The 19,593-nt window shown below is 37.4% G+C and overlaps 1 protein-coding gene across 1 annotated transcript in view; it reads right to left on the bottom strand.

Annotated features, from left to right (window-relative positions):
• Positions 1–17,515: 17,515 nt before the first annotated feature.
• Positions 17,516–19,593, bottom strand: part of CCDC201 (coiled-coil domain containing 201) — a 69,805-nt gene continuing 67,727 nt past the window's right edge. Inside the window, exon 2 of the mRNA XM_078685847.1 lies at positions 17,516–17,713. Within this exon, the coding sequence (XP_078541973.1) occupies positions 17,627–17,713 (87 nt within the window). The 3' untranslated portion in view covers positions 17,516–17,626. The remainder of the gene's footprint in view (positions 17,714–19,593) is intronic.

Raw genomic sequence — 19,593 nt, 5'->3', positions numbered from 1 at the left:
CTGAGACTGTTTTGAAACTCATAAAGTATTTGCTAAGGTGAGAAAAGATTTATTTAATTTAGATAGAGAATAGTGTGTTTAAAGGAGAAAATTATGAAGGAAGTTGTGTTTTTAAAATGTTGCTTTGTCTCAAGTGTTTTACAAATAGATTATGTTTCTTTGAGAAATTGTAATGGGAGAAAATGTGAAGTATTAGTACTGACAGGGTGTTTTTGTGCATAGGAGCTGTGCAGTGTTTTCAAATTATGACTTGAAAATCGTTTTTGAGGAAAAGGAATGCTTTTAAAATTTATGACAAGGAAATAATGGTGTCTGCTTCTTTATAAGGCATTTGAGTGTCTCTGATTTTATTTTTCCCATTTTAATTTAAGACCTTTCCCCGTGGTGCAAATTCCTTGTAAATATGCTCGCACCTGTGCTTGGCAAATTTAGATTTTGAGTCTTTGAGTTACATAGCCATGTTAAAAGTGACCCAAAAATGCTGCAAAGGCAATCAAAAAACGCTTTCATGTGTCTTAAGGACATTTTCAGTCATTTCCCCATGTGCAGTGTTTTCAAATTATGACTTGAAAATCGTTTTTGAGGAAAAGGAATGCTTTTAAAATTTATGACAAGGAAATAATGGTGTCTGCTTCTTTATAAGGCATTTGAGTGTCTCTGATGTTATTTTTCCCATTTTAATTTAAGACCTTTCTCCGTGGGGCAAATTCCTTGTAAATATGCTCGCACCTGTGCTTGGCAAATTTAGATTTTGAGTCTTTGAGTTACATAGCCATGTTAAAAGTGACCCAAAAATGCTGCAAAGGCAATCAAAAAACGCTTTCATGTGTCTTAAGGACATTTTCAGTCATTTCCCCATGTGCAGTGTTTTCAAATTATGACTTGAAAATCGTTTTTGAGGAAAAGGAATGCTTTTAAAATTTATGACAAGGAAATAATGGTGTCTGCTTCTTTATAAGGCATTTGAGTGTCTCTGATGTTATTTTTCCCATTTTAATTTAAGACCTTTCTCCGTGGGCCAAATTCCTTGTAAATATGCTCGCACCTGTGCTTGGCAAATTTAGATTTTGAGTCTTTGAGTTACATAGCCATGTTAAAAGTGACCCAAAAATGCTGCAAAGGCAATCAAAAAACACTTTCATGTGTCTTAAGGACATTTCAGTCATTTACCCATGTGCAGTGTTTTCAAATTATGACTTGAAAATCGTTTTTGAGGAAAAGGAATGCTTTTAAAATTTATGACAAGGAAATAATGGTGTCTGCTTCTTTATAAGGCATTTGAGTGTCTCTGATGTTATTTTTCCCATTTTAATTGAAGACCTTTCCCCGTGGTGCAAATTCCTTGTAAATATGCTCGCACCTGTGCTTGGCAAATTTAGATTTTGAGTCTTTGAGTTACATAGCCATGTTAAAAGTGACCCAAAAATGCTGCAAAGGCAATCAAAAAACGCTTTCATGTGTCTTAAGGACATTTTAAGTCAATTCCCCATGTGCAGTGTTTTCAAATTATGACTTGAAAATCGTTTTTGAGGAAAAGGAATGCTTTTAAAATTTATGACAAGGAAATAATGGTGTCTGCTTCTTTATAAGGCATTTGAGTGTCTCTGTTGTTATTTTTCCCATTTTAATTTAAGACCTTTCTCCGTGGGGCAAATTCCTTGTAAATATGCTCGCAGCTGTGCTTGGCAAATTTAGATTTTGAGTCTTTGAGTTACATAGCCATGTTAAAAGTGACCCAAAAATGTTGAAGAGAAATGAAATGAAGAAGCAGACACCATTATTTCCTTGTCATAAATTTTAAAAGCATTCCTTTTCCTCACAAACGATTTTAATTTCATTTTAAGTCATTTCCCCATGAATGTAGGTATACAATTGATTTATATGTTGTGTTTAAAAACGTTTTTTGAAATCAATTACATTTCTGGATATGTACTGCTAGAGCTTCATGCACCTTAAACAAACCTCTGGATAGGCTACACCTTATCGTCATCCTGAATTAATCATTTAAAATGCTAGGGACAGATTTATAATAGGTGTATGCTTTTTTTGCGCCACTGTGCGTCACTTTTGTGACGCAGTGGCGGTGCAAAAGATTTGCTATGTGGCGACAAAATTACAAATTGATGCATCTAGGCAGATGTGTCATGCTGTAAAAAACCTGTGCCACATGAAACCGATGCAGCAGTGATGCAAAAGATGCACCATGTTGCAAGACAGGCCTCACTTCATCTCCAACAAGATAAGAAGCTGAGTCTTCTGTAAATGTGAAAATTGTTGTATACACTGCTCAACTTCTGTGTACTCTTTGATATGCTAGACTCCATCTGCACTATGAGGTACCTAAGCAAAGGAAACACAGGTGATGTAATTGTAAAATGAGGAAAAGAAACTCCACATTTTTCAATTACATCACCTGTGTTTCTTAAGTTTACAAATGACATTGTGCAGATGAAGTTAAGGTCTGTCCACGGACAGAAAAGAGGTCTGGCCTTTGTTCAAGAGTGAAGTGCACATGACTTACTTCATTAGTAGGCCTTCACATGTATTATCTCCTCTGTATTCTTCAACAAGCGTAAATTTGATCTGCAACCCTGAGTAGGCCTCACCTTAAACAAGCCTCTGGATATGCCACACCTTATCGTCATCCTGAATCAATCATTTAACATGTTAGGGACAGATTTATGATAGCCGTGTGCCTCTTTTGCGCTGCTGTGCGTCACTTTTGTGACGCAGCGGTGGTGCAAAAGATTTGCTATGTGGCGACATATTTAAAAATTGATGCATCTAGGCAGATGTGTCATGCTGTAAAGTCCTGTGCCACATGAAACCTGCGTCAGTTTTCATATAGGTGTTTTGTTGCAAGGTATGCATTAATTTGCAAGAAAGCCCTGTAAAACTAACACAGTGAAATTTAGAAGATTTCACTGAGTCAGCTTTATAGCATTGCTGAATCAAATGCTTATGCCTGTTTGAAACAGGCATAAGAAGTGATGCACCATGCAATGTGAGGGTTCCTCCTGTGCATTGCAGTAGACATGTCGCGCTTATGACGTGATTCCTGCAATGTGCTGCTTTTGTGGCACAGATGTGTGACGCATCTGTGCTGTTTTTGCTCAATGGTGCTCCACATTGTAAATTCGGCACACTATGGCTGGCAGAGCAGCGGTGCACATTAACTGGTGCATCCGTGGGGATGCGCCATTTAGCATAAATCTGCCCCTGTACATTTAAGTATGAGCAGGGGACACAGAGTCGGTGAGGCTTATCCAAGGTTAAGAAGAGATGAGTCATGTTCACTGAAAACTTGGACATAGGCTTCACTTCCTCAGCATCGCTGGACATGGCTAAATAATAGCTGCAAAATGTTACTCTTGTTAAACAATTTTACTATTATAATCTCTGAGATTTGTCTCTTACTCTGCAACATCTCATTGTTGTTCTCTTTCTTTAAAGATAACGACAACATCAACCATGAGTGACAATCAGCAATCAGTTGATTATGACATTATCATTGAACTTGTAATTGAAACGTCAGTGGAAGTAGATCCCTTGGATGATTTAAATTCTCAGGATGATGAAGAAAATGATGAGGATGCCGATTTGTCAGAATTGTATGATATAGGGTGGGAAGCTGACGTGCTTGAGCCTATGGAACTATAAACATATAAAAATTTATAATAAATGAAAAGTAAAAATGTAAACAGTTTCATTTAAAAATAAAGACACCTTCAAAAATAGGTTATGTGTAGTGTCTTCAATAAAATATTAAAATATGCTCATAAAATTAGATCAGATTCACATATAAAACAGCACAGGTAAAATGAATATGAATTCCATTTCTTTTCTGCTATTTCTGTATTCTAAATTTGCCAAGCACTAAAAAATATTCTATGTAAAAATGTGAAGTAGTGTGTTAAGTTTTTGATGACTGTTATTGATTTACTGTTTGGTAATAGTGGTTAATAACATTTTTTATTATATTTTACCACAGATTCAACTGCAGATCATTTCAAGATTTCAGCATGCCAACCAAGGATAGACTTAGAAAGGCTGCAAAACGTCAAAGACAGCAGGTCCATGAAATAATGCAGCAGTCCTCTACCAAAAAAACTTGTCAAGTCACCAAGAAAGCACCGGGTAAGACCACAAAAACATTCATAAGAAATATTTGTAGTAAAAAAAGTATTACTACAGAAAATGTTTCAGTCCAGAAAAAGAGAAGCAATTTAAACGGAAAGGAAAGGCCAATCAAAAATGTTACTGCTAGAGCAAGAGATAACTCTGTGCATGATAGTAGAAGGAAACAACAGTTTAGGGACATTCGTAAACGAATGTTCTGCAACAGGATAATTGGCAATTTGTTAAAAAATATTAGGAAGGTCAACAGAAAGTGGTTTTTTATAAGAGAAAAAAAAAAGTTGAGAAAGTTATTGATCAGGCATTTGAAATTAAACGAAAGTTATTTATTTTGATAATCAATACAATTAGTAAGCTAAACAAGGCAATTTATGATTTCAAAAGAAATAGTAGATGGAAGAGAATAGTTAATCGTAGTAATTTTTGTGAAGTTTTTTCCGGAGAATGGATGCATAGTTCAAGTTGTGAGGCATTTTTTAATGAGGAGAGTTATTTCCGGGATAATGATTTGGTGCATGCAGTTGACACCAATGGTCGAGCTTAAGAGGTGAAAGATGGTTGTCCAGTTGAAAAAGAAAAACTTGTGACAACAGAGACAGAAGAGGTGTTAGGTAAGAGGTTTTAGGAAGACGTCCTAAGGGTCCTGTGTACACCTGGAAGTGTAGTAGTATTTGCAGTGTGCGACAGGATTCCATCAATTTGCTTTGTGATTTTGTACGGACATTTAATAAGAAAAGTTTGAAGCAGAAAATGAAGTTGTTGCAAGAATTAGATCCTTGCAGAGTGAGAGAAGTGACAGGTTTGCATGGTCATTCACTGGCTTGTCTTTCCAGGAGAGTATGCCAGAGTGTTTTTCATCATTTCAGGATGCTAGCAGTGCATCATAATAAAGTGAGGAAATTAGTTAGAATGTTGTATTATGCTAAGAGTCCAGCAGTTATGCTTAAACAATTATGCGCTGCTCTTTTGCATGGTTCTGAAATAGATGTGAAGAATATGTGTGAAGAAATTGAGTTTTGTTACTTTGGAAGTAAAGAGGAGAATGTTGAAATTGACCCACAAGAAGAGGGTAATGTGGAAGATAGTGTACAGGTTTCCAGTACAGATAATTTTCAGAAGGAAATTGGCACGTTTCAGGTGAAATCAAGTGAGAGGCCTAATTTCACTTGTGTGTGTTGTCGACACACTTATTATAAGAATCAGACTAAGTTAGTGGATTTATATGCAAAAAGTGAAAGGGAAAATAATAGTGAATGGAAGGATTTTGCAACATACTTGATGGTAGAAAATTGTTTTGATTTGGGATTGGATCAACGTGTGTGTACTTATTGTTGTAATAAGTTAAATCAAAACCAGATGCCTGCTAGAGCGGTTCATAATAATCTAGAATTGGTTGAGATTCCTTCTGAATTGAAGGATTTAAATACTTATGAATCTTTTTTGATTCAAAGTATCCATCCCTTTCAGGCTATTGTAAGAATGGAGCCAAAGACAGGGAAATTGCCTCCATCAGATTTACAGAGAGGATTAAAGGGAAGAGTTGTTTATTTGCCTCTAGATTTGAAGAAAAACATTAACACAATTGGAGTAGAAAAAGTGGAAGAGGACCCTCTGGTTATCTTAGTTAATGGGGTTCCGACAAAGAATAAAAAAATATGGCAAGATTTAGTGGATGTTAGGAAAGTCAAAAAGGCAACATTGTATTTGAAAAAAATAATAAGTACTATAAGAATATATATGTTGCAGAAGAGGAAGTAAGTGAGGAAGAGGATAGCGATTTGTGTGCTGGTCAAATTGAGAAAGTAGAACCCTCTACTAGTGAAGAAATATATGAACATTATAGTGTTCATCCTTTGCATTCCAAGGAAGTCATGGGGAATGCTATTGAGTTGTTTCAAATGAAACAAGCCAAAGGGAGTCCCATTAGTGTTTGGGAGGAAAGTTTGGAAGCTCGGTGTTTCCCACAGCTTTTTCCAACAGGTCAGGGAGGAAGATATGATGAGCGACCTCATCAAATTCCTGCTTCTGAATACCAGACTTTGCGATTGTATGCAGGAGATGCTAGGTTTCGACAATGTATTCCCTATTTGTTTCATCTCCTGTTTGAAAGCGATCTGTCTGGACTGTCATATGCAGTGAACCACATCTTGAAAAGTGGTATACACATGCAAAACATCTCGGCAAGTGACTTTATGGATAAAGTCAATGTCCAAGACAGTATTTTGGATTCTCACCTGATTAATCTCATGGCGTGTCAGCGTGGTACTAATGAGTACTGGTACCGTCGTCATGGTGATTTAAAATGTATGCTGAGGAACTTAGGAACTCCCACATGGTTCCTCACTCTGAGCTGTGCCGAGTATGGCTGGGAAGACTTACTTGAATTTCTACGAGAGGCAAATGGAAACATCGAAAACATCGAATTCAAGACACCCGGAGAACTGTGCTCTTTGGATCCAGTCAATGTATGCCGGTACTTCAATCATAGATTTGAAGCTATGATGTCTTTCATCATGAATAAGAAGAATCCACCTCTTGGAGAGGTGTTGGATTTCTTCTGGAGAAAGGAGTACCAAGCAAGAGGTGCTCCTCACATACGTATGCTGTTGTGGATCAAGGATGCACCTAAATTTGGAACAGATCCAGAAGACTCAGTGATGAGTTTCATACAACAGTATTCTACGTGTGCTGTTCCAAACGCAAATGAGAAGAAAAGCCTAAGAGAAAAAGTTCTACGTTTCCAAAGCCATCGTTGTGGAAAGTACTGTCGTCGTAAATTCCGAAACAAGGACAAGTTCTACACCAAATGTCGTTTCGGCTTTCCACGACCGGTGATTTCTAAAGGAAGAGTAAACAGTTTGATGTCTTCGCTGCGACATAATGTGATGAAGAATTCACCTAAAAACACATACAATTTGAAGAGGAACGAAGAGTCCATGTACATCAACGACTACAACCCGGTGATTTTGTCCATGTGGAATGCTAACATGGATATACAGTTTGTGGCTGATAACTGTATGGCTGTGGCTCGGTATGTGACATCTTACATCACCAAAAAAGAAAAGACAGAATTGAAGGATATGTGGGAGGACATTTCCCATGAAAAGAGCCTCAGTAAGAAGTTGTACAGTTTCAGTCTGAAGATGTTGTCGCATCGAGAAATCGGAGCTTACGAATGTTCTGACCGGTTGTCTTCAGCAAGTCTCTATGCCAAATCTAGGAGTATCTTTTGGGCGAGTCTTGGTCTTGCTGCAACACGTAATCGAGTTCTGAAACCTGTGCGGGAAATTGAGTATTTGGCGGAAAAGGAGCCAAACAGTACCGACATTTTGAAGACCAACATGTTGGATACATATTATCCAAATCGAAGCAGTCACCTCGAGAATGTTTGTCTGTATGAGGTTCTACAAAATTACATATTCAAGAGGAACATCAAAGAGGATACTGAGAAAGGAGTGTATGCTGTAATTGGAAGTGAGGGATGTCTGGTCAAGCAAAGAAAATGCCACTTGGTAAACCATCGAAAATTGAGTGGCGAATCTCCTGAAAAAAAGGAGTTTTTCTATTTAGCACTTTTGCAACTTTTCAAGCCTTGGCGTGCAGAAGAGGAACTGCTTGGAGATTTCCTCTGTTATGAAGACTCTTTCACTGCCGCCAAGGAGACCATAGAATGTCCTGCTTTTTCTAAATATGTAGAAATGTTGAATGCGGAAATCGAGCAGGAAGCAACGATTGCAGCCGAGATTGCCAGAGACAGTTCTCAGGACAGTCAGAGTTCTGCTTCATTGAGTCAGGATCCACTAGGAGGACCTGTTATCGAAAATGAAGCTGCCACTGCCATGAATGAAGTGGAAAGAGCCATGGCACATGCTCAGGAGGATGCAGTTAACTTAGAAGACTTGGAAAGACAACTCAACGTTGAGCAGAGGAAAATATATGACGAAGTTACCAAGCAAATTGATCATGGATTAAGTCATGAGAAGAAAGAGTGCTCATGTACGTCGTTGAAGCCTGTCCGACTGTACGTGAGTGGAGAAGCGGGAACTGGAAAAAGTTTCCTCATTAAAGCAATTTCATGTTATTTGCAGGAAAGGACTGAGTCATCGCTGTCTTGTGTTGTCACCGCTCCAACTGGACTGGCAGCACATAACATTAAAGGGATTACTTTACATCGTTTTCTGATGCTGCCAGTGGAGCATGACAACAAATTACAATATCACAAGCTATCTGGAGATGCTTGTTGTGAAGTTTCAAGAATCTTGAGGAAAATGAAACTTCTTATCATTGACGAAGTAAGCATGGTTTCCAATGTCATGCTTGCCTTTGTACATTTGAGAATGCAAGAAGTTCTCAAAACAGAGTATGATGTGTTATTTGGTGGCAAACACATCATTGTTTTCGGAGATCTTCTGCAGCTGACACCAGTTAAAGGACAACCTGTGTTCAAAATGCTCACGCATGAAGATACCAGTAAGTGCCTAGGGAGCATTGGCAACGTCAATATATGGTTAAACTTCAATTATGCTGAACTGCATGAAAATATGCGTCAGGCGAAGGATGAAGTTTACAAGAATATTCTACAAGATGTTAGAATTGGAAAAGTGACCGAGCATGGGAAAGAAGCTTTACATGCACGATTACTGTCAAATTTATATCCAGAACAAGATGTTGTGCCTGAGAATATTTTTCAGAAAATTACTGAGAAGAAATCTGGAATATGTTTGATGCCAACTCTTGCAGAATGTGCCATCTTCAACAACAAAATGTTGCATTTAGAAAAGCAAGAGATTGTGAAACTGGAAGCTATTGACAGAGTAGAGCATATGGGATCAACAATTATTTTGTCTGAGAATTTGAAAACAAAATTGGATTCATTAGAGAAGACTATATCTAAAACTGCAGGTTTTGAAAAGACTCTGAATGTGTGCTTAAACTGCCGTATAATTTTAAGAAGGAATTTACATGTTGAAAGAGGTCTGGTAAATGGATCAATGGGTAATGTTGTTGATTTTGTGAAATACAGAAATAGAGATGGAATTGAATTTTTAAAAATTAAATTTGATGGCATTGAGGAAGTACAGCTAATTGGTCGTTGTTCTGCTAGATTTTTGCTTGTAAAAGACTTATATGTTCGCCGTAAGCAGTTTCCTGTTTGCTTGGCATATGCGGTGACAATCCATAAATCGCAAGGTTTAAGTGTAGACAGTGCATTGGTGAATATTGGCAGTTCTGTGTTCAAGGAGGGTATGGCATATGTGGCATTGTCACGAGTTAGAACTTTATCGGGATTGTACTTGATTGAGTGTGATGTCACAAACATTTGTGCGGATCTAGATTGTGTTAAGGAATACAATAGGTTAAGAAGAGAGTATGCGCCACATTTGCCTCAATATCCTTTGTTTGAGAAACGTGTGGTAGGCCGGAAACGAAGAAATGTGACCAATACTAGGGAGGTTGTAGCAAAAAGATGAAAAATCGATGAACCTGAAATTATAAGCAGAAACAAAAAGGATTCTGTTGAAGATGTTGTTGGTTTTCAATTTGAAAACAGTTCTGTTGTCAACTGCTATGCTAATGTAGTGGTTAATGTTTTGTTTTCTCTAGAAAATGTAAAAGAAGAGATTGTGGTCAATTCTGATCAAAGATTTTGCAGTTTGTTAAATTCTGTGTTAGAGAAATGTAGCACTGATAGAACAAAAATAGAAAGTGTGTCTGAAATTCGAAATCTGTTAGACAGATGTTCAGGTCAAACACAATTCTCTCAAAATATTCAGCAAGATTGTCAGGAGTTTTTAATGTATATACTTGATGTATTGCATGCTGAAGGTGTAGATGTAGATCACCTGTTTGGGCTTTCTTATCAATGGCAGCATGACTGCGAGAACTGTAGGGTATCAAGTACTACTAGTGTAGACTCAGAAAGATTTATATATTTAACTTTGCCAGACAATAAATCAGTCTCTTTTAATAAGCTAGTAAAAGCAGCTGATCACAACATGGAGTGTAGCCAATGTAAATCTGAAATGATGTCAACATTATTTATACGAACATATGGCCAGTATGTCATTTTAATGTTCCAACGATGTAGGCCTGATGGAACAAAATTGACAACTTTAATTAAGAATTTTGTGGCTTCACAGTTGTCAATATCAGGAAGGACTTTTGTAACTGCAGCAATTATATATCATGACGGTCCTTCAATAACATCAGGACATTACACAGCTTATTTAAAGTCTAGAAATGGCTGGTTATTCTGCAACGATTCTGTTTTAATTTAAAAAAAAAAATTGCCGTATGACCTTAAAAATTCTTACCTGGTGTTTTTAAAACCAAAATTTTAGGGAAAGAATCTCGGGATGTGCTCTGAGGAATTTCAAGAAGTTCTAATGGCTCCTACACGATTTGGCCTTGAGGATAAGTGTAGTACAGAGACATAACTTCTTACCATAACACTGGACGTCATGGAAAAATAACTGCACTTTGAATGAGTTCAGAAAAACTATTTCTTTTTATAAGCTAATTCAAGCAGCCAATCAAAACATGGAGTAGAGGGAATGTAAGTCTGCAATGCTGTCTACTGTTTTATATTGCTTTGTGATTAAAAGTGATGTAGAGAATTAAATAATTGTAGTAGTCATAGAGGTAGTGTAAGTCTGCTTCATAGTAAGCAGTATCAGTGTCATAGGAAATGTTGAACATGAGTGAGCAAGAAGGGTAAGATATTAGTAGTCCAGGATTGTGAAAATGATCTTCAACATTTTAATTCTGAAAGTTGCGGAAATATAAAATGACGGGATTGGCTTACAAGAATTCCAAGAGTTATAAATGGCTCTTACATGATTTGGCCTTGTGGAAACGTGTGGTAGAGAGCGAGAAGTCATTTATTGTATGTAACATATTTTTCAAAACGATGGAGGTTTTCTTTCAGAAAGTGGCGGGCTGAAAGTAATAACAGCACAACAGAGTGTAAGCTGTTCATAGGACATCCTTCGACGTCATGGAAAGTAAGTTAACTTTAAGGAGTTCTGAATTCTGATTTGTTATGTCGTATGGGTTTTTTAAACACAATCATTTTGATTGTGTTTTTTTTTCCCCGCTGTTATATGATGAATACCTTCAAGTCACTGTTTTTAGTGAAATTTGATACATTCTGAGAACAGCAAAAATAAACCATTTAACATGTATAATTAATTCTGTACTGTTTGCATTTATGATGTACATTTAGAACTGTGTAGGAGGCATGGACAAGGAGAGGCTTCTGTAAGTGTCAAAGTTGTTGCATACAGTGCTCACATTCTACGTAGTCTTTCATATGATAGACTACATTCCCACAATGAGATACTTAAGCAAAGGAAACACAGGTGATATGATTGTGGAATGAGCAAAAAAAATTGCACGTTTTTCAATTATATTACCTGTGTTTCCTAACATTACACATCACATTGTGTAGATGAGGTTTAGGCCTGTTCCAGGAGACAGAGGAGGTCTGACATTTGTTCAACAGTGCAGTGGACATGACTCACTTCGTTGGTAGGTCTGCACATGTATTATCTCCTCTGTATTCTGCAACTAACCTAAATTTCATCTGCAACCTGTGGATAGGTTACACCTTATCGGCATCTTGAAACAATCATTTAAAATGTTAGGATCAGATTTATGATGGCCGTGCGCCTCTTTTGCGCCGCTGTGGGTCAGTTTTGTGTAAAAGATGCACCATGTTGCAAGATAGGTTTCAGTTCATCTCCAGCAAGATACCATCAGTTTGAAATGTATATAATTAGCACTGTGTAGGGGGCATGCAGAAGCTGAAGCTTTTGTAAGTGTCAAAGTTGTTGCATGCAGTGTGCATTTCTGGGTACTGTTTCATATGCTGGACTACATCTGCACTATGAGATACCTAAGCAAAGGCAACACAGGTGTTATGATTGTGAAATGAGGAAAAGAAACTCCACATTTTTCAATTACATCACCTGTGTTTCCTAAGTTTACGAATGACATTGTGCAGATGAAGTTTAGGTCTGTCCACGGACACAGAAGAGGTCTGGCCTTTGTTCAAGAGTGAAGTGGACATGACTTACTTCATTGGTAGGCCTTCACATGTATTATCTCCTCTATACTCTTCAACAATCCTAAATTTCATCTGCAACCCTGAGTAGGACTTACCTGAAACAAATCTGTGGATAGGTTACACCTTATCAGCATCTAGAAACAATTATTTAAAATGTTAAGGGCAGTTTTATGAAGGCTGTGTGCCTCTTTTGTCACTTTTGTGTAAAAGATGCACCATGTTGCAAGATAGGCCTCAGTTCATTTCCAGCAAGATACCGTCAGTTTAAAATGTATATAATTAGGACTGTGTAGAGGGTATGGAGAAGCTGAGGCTTCAGTAAGTGTCAAAGTTGTTGCATGCAGTGCGTACTCTTTCATATGCTGGACTACATCTGTACAATGAGATACCTAACCAAAGGAAACACAAGTGATGTGATTGTGAAATGACCAAAAGAAATTGCACGTTTTTCAAATACATTACCTGTGTTTCCTAACATTACGAATCACATTGTGCAGATGAAGTTTAGGCCTGTCCAGGGAAACAGAGGAAGTCTGAACTTTATTGGTTGGCCTGCACATGTATTATCTCCTCTGTACTCTTGAACAAGTCTAAATTTGATCTGCAACCCTGAGTAGGCCTCACCTGAAACAAACGTCTGCATAGGACACACCTTATTGCCATCCTAAAACAATCATTTAAAATGTTAGGAACAGTTTTATGATGATTGTGCACCTCTTTTGCGCTGCCATTGCGTCACTTTTGTGAGACAACAGCAGTGCAAAAGATGCACCATGTTCCAAGATAGGCCTCCCTTCATCTGCATCAAGATACTGTTAGTTTAAAATGTATATCTTTAGGACTGTGTAGGGGGCCTGGAGAAGCAGAAGCTTCTGTAAGTGTCAAAGTTGTTGAAAAACTGTTTGTCCTTCAATCTTTTCCCTTGTCTTTTCTAATTTTTAAATACATGTTTTAATATTTTTCAAATGTTTGTTATTGAAAGTATAAAAATTACAAGTGAGTAAGTGAACGACAATTATAAGGTAAATGTTTTGTACTCTTTTCGTTAAATTTCTATCACATTGACCTACTATTAGTTCCACAGCTTCATTTCTTTAACCCTCAGTTTGCTGCCTTTGCTACTTCCCTCATTCCTTTCTCTATTACCTACTTACTCTACTCCTTCCACTCCTTTTCTCAGTCCCTCTCTTCTCATAGTTCCTCACTCTTGTTCACTCACTCCGTCTCTATTACTCTTAGTGTCTTTGACTGATCACTCTTTCACTACTTGTTCATTATGCTTTTTCTGTGTAGTTGAAGCACACTAAGGGGCATATTATGAACAGAGCCAATAAAATGATTGCTGTTTTTATCGGCAGAAAACTGCTGCAAAAGTGGTTTTAGCGGCAGTTTTCTGCCGCAAAAGCGGCTTAAGCGACACATTTCTGCCGATAAAAGCTGCAAAACTTTTATTGCCTATGTTGATAATATGGCCCTATGTTATTTACATTTCTTTGCTGTTTCAATTATTCTTTTTCTGTTACTTCTTTTCTGCTTTCTGTTTTTTCTCTCTGTTATTCCACATGTTTTAATCTTATTTTGAACATTCACTCATATTCTCTAAGAAACTCTTCTTTGTTATTGTTCTACTCTCTTTTTTTTCTTTCACTTCCTTATCTATTTTGTTTTTCACAATTATATCCTCTTCCCTCTTTTCTTAGGTAAATAAATCTATTAAACAGTATCTCTGGTTTAGACCCTATAGCTGTCTTTGTTTTAACATTACTCTCTGTTTACTTCCCTTATACTTACTCTTCTTTTTTTTTTTTTAAATTTTTTGGGTTCGCTCCCGGTTCGCGTACCGGTGAGCGAACCAGGAAGCGAACCAAAAGAAATACAGCTTGCCAGAGTGCTAAACATTCTAGCAATTTTTTTTGAAAGGGGAGGTTGTTCTGAAAAGAACTTTTTTTTAATGTTTTTGTTGTTTTATATTTTTTTTTTATTTTTCTGGGAGGGGAAACAACAAAAAACAGGCATTGGAAAGGGCTCAACAGGAGCAAAAAAAATTTTACTTTCTGGGGCGTTTAGAGCACTTGTGATTTTCATAAGCTCGGTTGATTAAGGTAATGCTCATATTGCCACATGAGAGTAATGCACCGCAATACAAACAGGTAAACTTCATATGGACAAAGTTGTCCTGAATGTTTGGCACGGTTTCCCGTGCCTCTGGTCCTGTCAAATATACCTGTGTTGATGTCGTGGCCACAGGAGTTTGAGGATTGTCCTGAAGGTCACGCATCTCTGCCCGGCTGTAGTTTAGTGGATGCCGCCTGCTCATGTGAAGATGCATGGTGTAGTTGCCGAAGCTATACTTTTTTTAAGGTGCCTCTAGATAACTCCTCTTTACATATGAGGCACGTCACATATCTAGCATTAACTTTCTTCTGCCCTTCAGGGATTGAAAAAAACTGCCAAATAAAACTGATTTTACGATGAGAAACCCGGGGCTCCTCTTGTAAAAACTGTGGTCCTTCTGTCTCCTCTTCCTCTTGTTCATCCTCTTCCTCCTCTGTGTTGCTGATGAACTGTGGAGGTGGTCCTCTCTTCCCATGAGGAGGTGGTGGTGGTGGTGGGGGTCCACCAGCTGAAGCTACCAATGAAGCCATTGCTCAAATATCAAAAAAGGTCTTCCTCTCACAAAGATGAAAGTCAGAGTGAGGAAAGAAGGAGGGGTTTTCATCATTTGGGAAAAACAATAGTTCTAAACCAATGAAAAGTGTTATTTTTAGGTCACCTGACCTAGCCTTACATCATTATGAAACCAAAAGTGAAATGAACCAATGAAAAGTTTTATTAACAAGTCACATGACCTGTTACGCTTATGTTACGCGCTGCGGAACGTGCCCCGGATCGCTTCCGGGTCGCTGCGCTTCGCGCCTCGGTTCGCGCTCCGGAGCACTTCCGGGTGCGCTAACGCGGCGCGTCATAAGACGCATTACGCGGCAACCCGATACGTCGCGCTTTCGCGACGCGCCCCGGATTGCTTCCGGGGAGCTGCGCTTCGTGTCTCAGTTCGCGTACCGGAGCACTTCCGGGTGCCCTAACACGGCGCGTCATAAGACGCATTACGCGACAACGTGATACATCGCGCTTCCGCGACGCGTCACGATGTTGATTTCTAACGCGGCAGTTGCGCAAATGGAACGTTTACCGGTTCGCGGACCGGGTCGCGGCATCAAATTGAGCTAACGGGAAGCTTCCCGGTTCGCGAACCGGGAGCGAACAAAAAAAAATATTTAAAAAAAAATTATTAATAAACATATAAAATATATTTTTGGATTTAAAGAAGAATACATTTTACAGCTACAGATATTAGCTTTTAAAAAACCAATGAAATTCACTGAAAAAACCATAGGTTATAGACCATATATAGTTAGGAATTAGCATTTATAAAACCTTGAAAATTCACTGAAAAAACCATAGGTTATAGACCATATATAGTTAGGAATTAGCATTTAAAAAACCTTATTTTACTCACACAAAACCATTGAAATTCCATATATAGTTAGTTGTACTAACTATATATCGCGCACCCGCAATCCACTGCTGATCATGTCACATATTACATCATTCATGACATGGTCAGTGACATCACTGATGACATCACTGATGACATCTCAAATGACATCACTGATGACATCACTGATGACATCACTGATGACATCTCAAATGACATCACTGATGACAACATCCAGTGACTGTATGTTTCTGTAAAGTTAAAATATGTCTTACATATTGAAGAATGAGTGGATGTATAAGTGTCTGGATGAAGGATTTAGTAGGTGCATGACTGACTGTATGAGTGAGTGATTAAATGTGTCTCACTGAGTGCATGGGTTAGTGACTAAACTGTCTTAATTTGTGCATCATTATGTCTGTTGTTCTGTAAACTGCTGCATGTGTTGATCAGTAGCTATATGAGTAACTATATGGGTTATTGATTGGTTGCCCAAGTATTTGTAAGGGAGACTGAGTGTGTGTGTGTGTGGGTGGCTGGGAGGTGTATGACTCTGTGCATAGATATGTGAGCAGTTGATTCACTAGATGTATGGGTTCAAAAGTGCATGTGGAAACACCTGTATGGGCGGTTGACTGAGTGCATTGGTGAGTGAATGGATATCTCAGTGCTACATGTCAAAGTAAGTACATATGTAAAACACAGTACATGTGACAGTTGACATATATAAATAACTGTGCATAAGAGCCAGTGAATGTGTGAGTGGCTGTATGGATCATTGTGAACTTGTATCAGGCATTGTAAAAGAGAGTAAATATGTGTTAGTATATGTTTGAATAAGTAAGGTGTGTATAACTGTATAGTTGAGGAAATGGAGGTGTGATTGATTCTTTGCATGACTGACTAGGTGTGTGAGTAACTCCATGGATGAGTGACAGTCTGTGAGTGTCTGTTTACACTGAGTATATCTAAAGTTTTAATAGAGTCTGAAGAGGTTCATCGTATTATCACATGAATGATGTCATCAGTGATGTGATCAGTAATGTCAAATGAGATGTCATCAGTGATGTCATCAGTGATGTCATTTGAGATGTCATCAGTGATGTCATCAGTGATGTCATTTGAGATGTCATCAGTGATGTCATCAGTGATGTCATTTGAGATGTCATCAGTGATGTCATCAGTGATGTCACTGACCATGTCATGAATGATGTAATATGTGACATGATCAGCAGTGGATTGCGGGTGCGCGATATATAGTTAGTACAACTAACTATATATGGAATTTCAATGGTTTTGTGTGAGTAAAATAAGGTTTTTTAAATGCTAATTCCTAACTATATATGGTCTATAACCTATGTTTTTTTCAGTGAATTTTCAAGGTTTTGTAAATGCTAATTCCTAACTATATATGGTCTATAACCTATGGTTTTTTCAGTGAATATATATATATATATATATATATATTATATATATATGTATATCAACTGTGAAGGTGTTTACCAAAGACTTCTCAGGTCACCATTGTGAGTAGTTCCATGGAAATTCTATTTTTTACACCAGACGTTATCCTCTCTAATGATGAGGAAATGACCTCAAAATCATAACCGCTGGTATTCTTCAGCCCTCAGCATTGAAGTAGAAGCATTTGATCTAATTATTTAATCAATAAATGCTGAGAAATGACCTCAAAATCATAACCGCTGGTATTCTTCAGCCCTCAGCATTGAAGTACAAGCATTTGATCTAATTATTTAATCGATAAATGCTGAGAAATGACCTCAAAATCATAACCGCTGGTATTCTTCAGCCCTCAGCATTGAAGTAGAAGCATTTGATCTAATTATTTAATCAATAACGTGTAATTTTTAAGTGATAATTGCAAATCCATAATTAAACTCTGTCGGTAGAGTGTTCAATTCATTTCAGGCTTCTTCAATTTCCAGTTCATGTGTAGTTGCTTCTTCTATATTTTTAAGTTGACGCTGCTCCCATTTGTATAGTCTTCTTTTCTGTTTGATAAAAATATACATTACAATCAGTTCCTATTTTAAATATTTGAGTATGTGTTACTCAAACTATAATAGATTAGTATACTAAGGAATTATGAATTAAATTGCATTGTAGTACAAACACACTGTATAGTACCAGCGGACCCACATACAAATAATAATACTTTTAAAGTCTCCGCCAATGTCATCAACCTGCTACACAAAGTGGCTCCTGTTAAACCTGTAATACATCAAGTCAAAAACGTAAGGAGTCACTGCATAAGAGTAAATGCATAACAGAAGTCTTTATATTGGGAGCATAACTTTGGGGACCTTTATAACAAAAGTACTACACATTGCTAAGTGTTAAAACAATTTCATCAGGAATCACTAAATTGAAGTCAACCAGAGTCAGTAGCCATCCCAGTGCATTCTGGTCAGTGTGGTCCATCTTTGTATAGTTGCAGGTCTTCCAAAGGTGCAACGCTGTTAACTCCTTTCAATATTTCATTTTTTGTAACCCCAGACACATTTGTTTCCCTTCTCAACAACTGAAATGTGTAAGTTATTGTTAGCTCCCCAACCCATACCTTGTACAAAAGCCATGCCTACTATAGGGTATACAACCTTTACAACGCAACTTTTACAACGACCTACCATTACCACGCATTTTTTACAACGCAGGATCCATTACAACGCATATCATTACAACGCATGTATTTACAACGCAGGTACCTTTACAACGCATACCATTACAATGTAAGTATTGGTAAGTATATCATTTTATTAAAAATATTATAAGTTTGGGTTTTTGGGTAAAGGGGTATTTTTAGGGTTCAGGGTCAGTTTTCAGTTTTTGGGTAAAGGGGTATTTTTAGGGTTCAGGGTCAGTTTTCAGTTTTTGGGTAAAGGGGTATTTTTAGGGTTCAGGGTCAGTTTTCAGTTTTTGGGTAAAATGGTATTTTTAGGGTTCAGGGTCAGTTTTCAGTTTTTGGGTAAAGGGGTATTTTTAGGGTTCAGGGTCAGTTTTCAGTTTTTGGGTAAAGGGGTATTTTTAGGGTTCAGGGTCAGTTTTCAGTTTTTGGGTAAAGGGGTATTTTTAGGGTTCAGGGTCAGTTTTCAGTTTTTGGGTAAAGGGGTATTTTTAGGGTTCAGGGTTAGTTTTGGGTTTTTGGGGTACAGGGGTATTTTTAGGGTTCAGGGTCAGTTTTCAGTTTTTGGGTAAAGGGGTATTTTTAGGGTTCAGGGTTAGTTTTGGGTTTTTGGGGTACAGGGGTATTTTTAGGGTTCAGGGTCAGTTTTGGGTTTTTGGGTAAAGGGGTATTTTTAGGGTTTAGGGTCAGTTTTGGGTTTTTGGGTAAAGGGGTATTTTTAGGGTTCAGGGTCAGTTTTGGGTTTTTGGGTAAAGGGGTACAGGGTAAAAAGTAAATATAATTAAATTTAAATTACAAATTAAATTGATTAAATTAAATTACATTAATTAAATTAAATTAAATTAATTAAATTAAATTAAATTACATTATATTAATTTTAATTAAATTACATTTAAAAAAATATTATATACTTACCAATACTTACGTTGTAATGGTATGCGTTGTAAAGGTATCTGCGTTGTAAATACATGCGTTGTAATGGTATGCGTTGTAATGGATCCTGCGTTGTAAAAAATGCGTGGTAATGGTAGGCGTGGTAAAAGTATGCGTTGTAACGTCATACATCCCTACCATAGCTGGACACCAAATGCAGTGATTATTGTCTCACCCTCAATATAACAAATGAAATTGCAAAAGATGAGAACAATGTGACAGGTCAGATTAGTTATCACATTAGCATTATCATTACCAAAGAAACAACACTGAATATAGTGATATTTAATTTATTTTTTGGGTATGTGTTGTTAT

This window comes from Lissotriton helveticus, chromosome 4_1 (genome assembly GCF_964261635.1).
Source record: "Lissotriton helveticus chromosome 4_1, aLisHel1.1, whole genome shotgun sequence".
NCBI lineage: Eukaryota > Metazoa > Chordata > Amphibia > Caudata > Salamandridae > Lissotriton > Lissotriton helveticus.
This window is presented reverse-complemented; position numbering and strand designations above follow the sequence as displayed.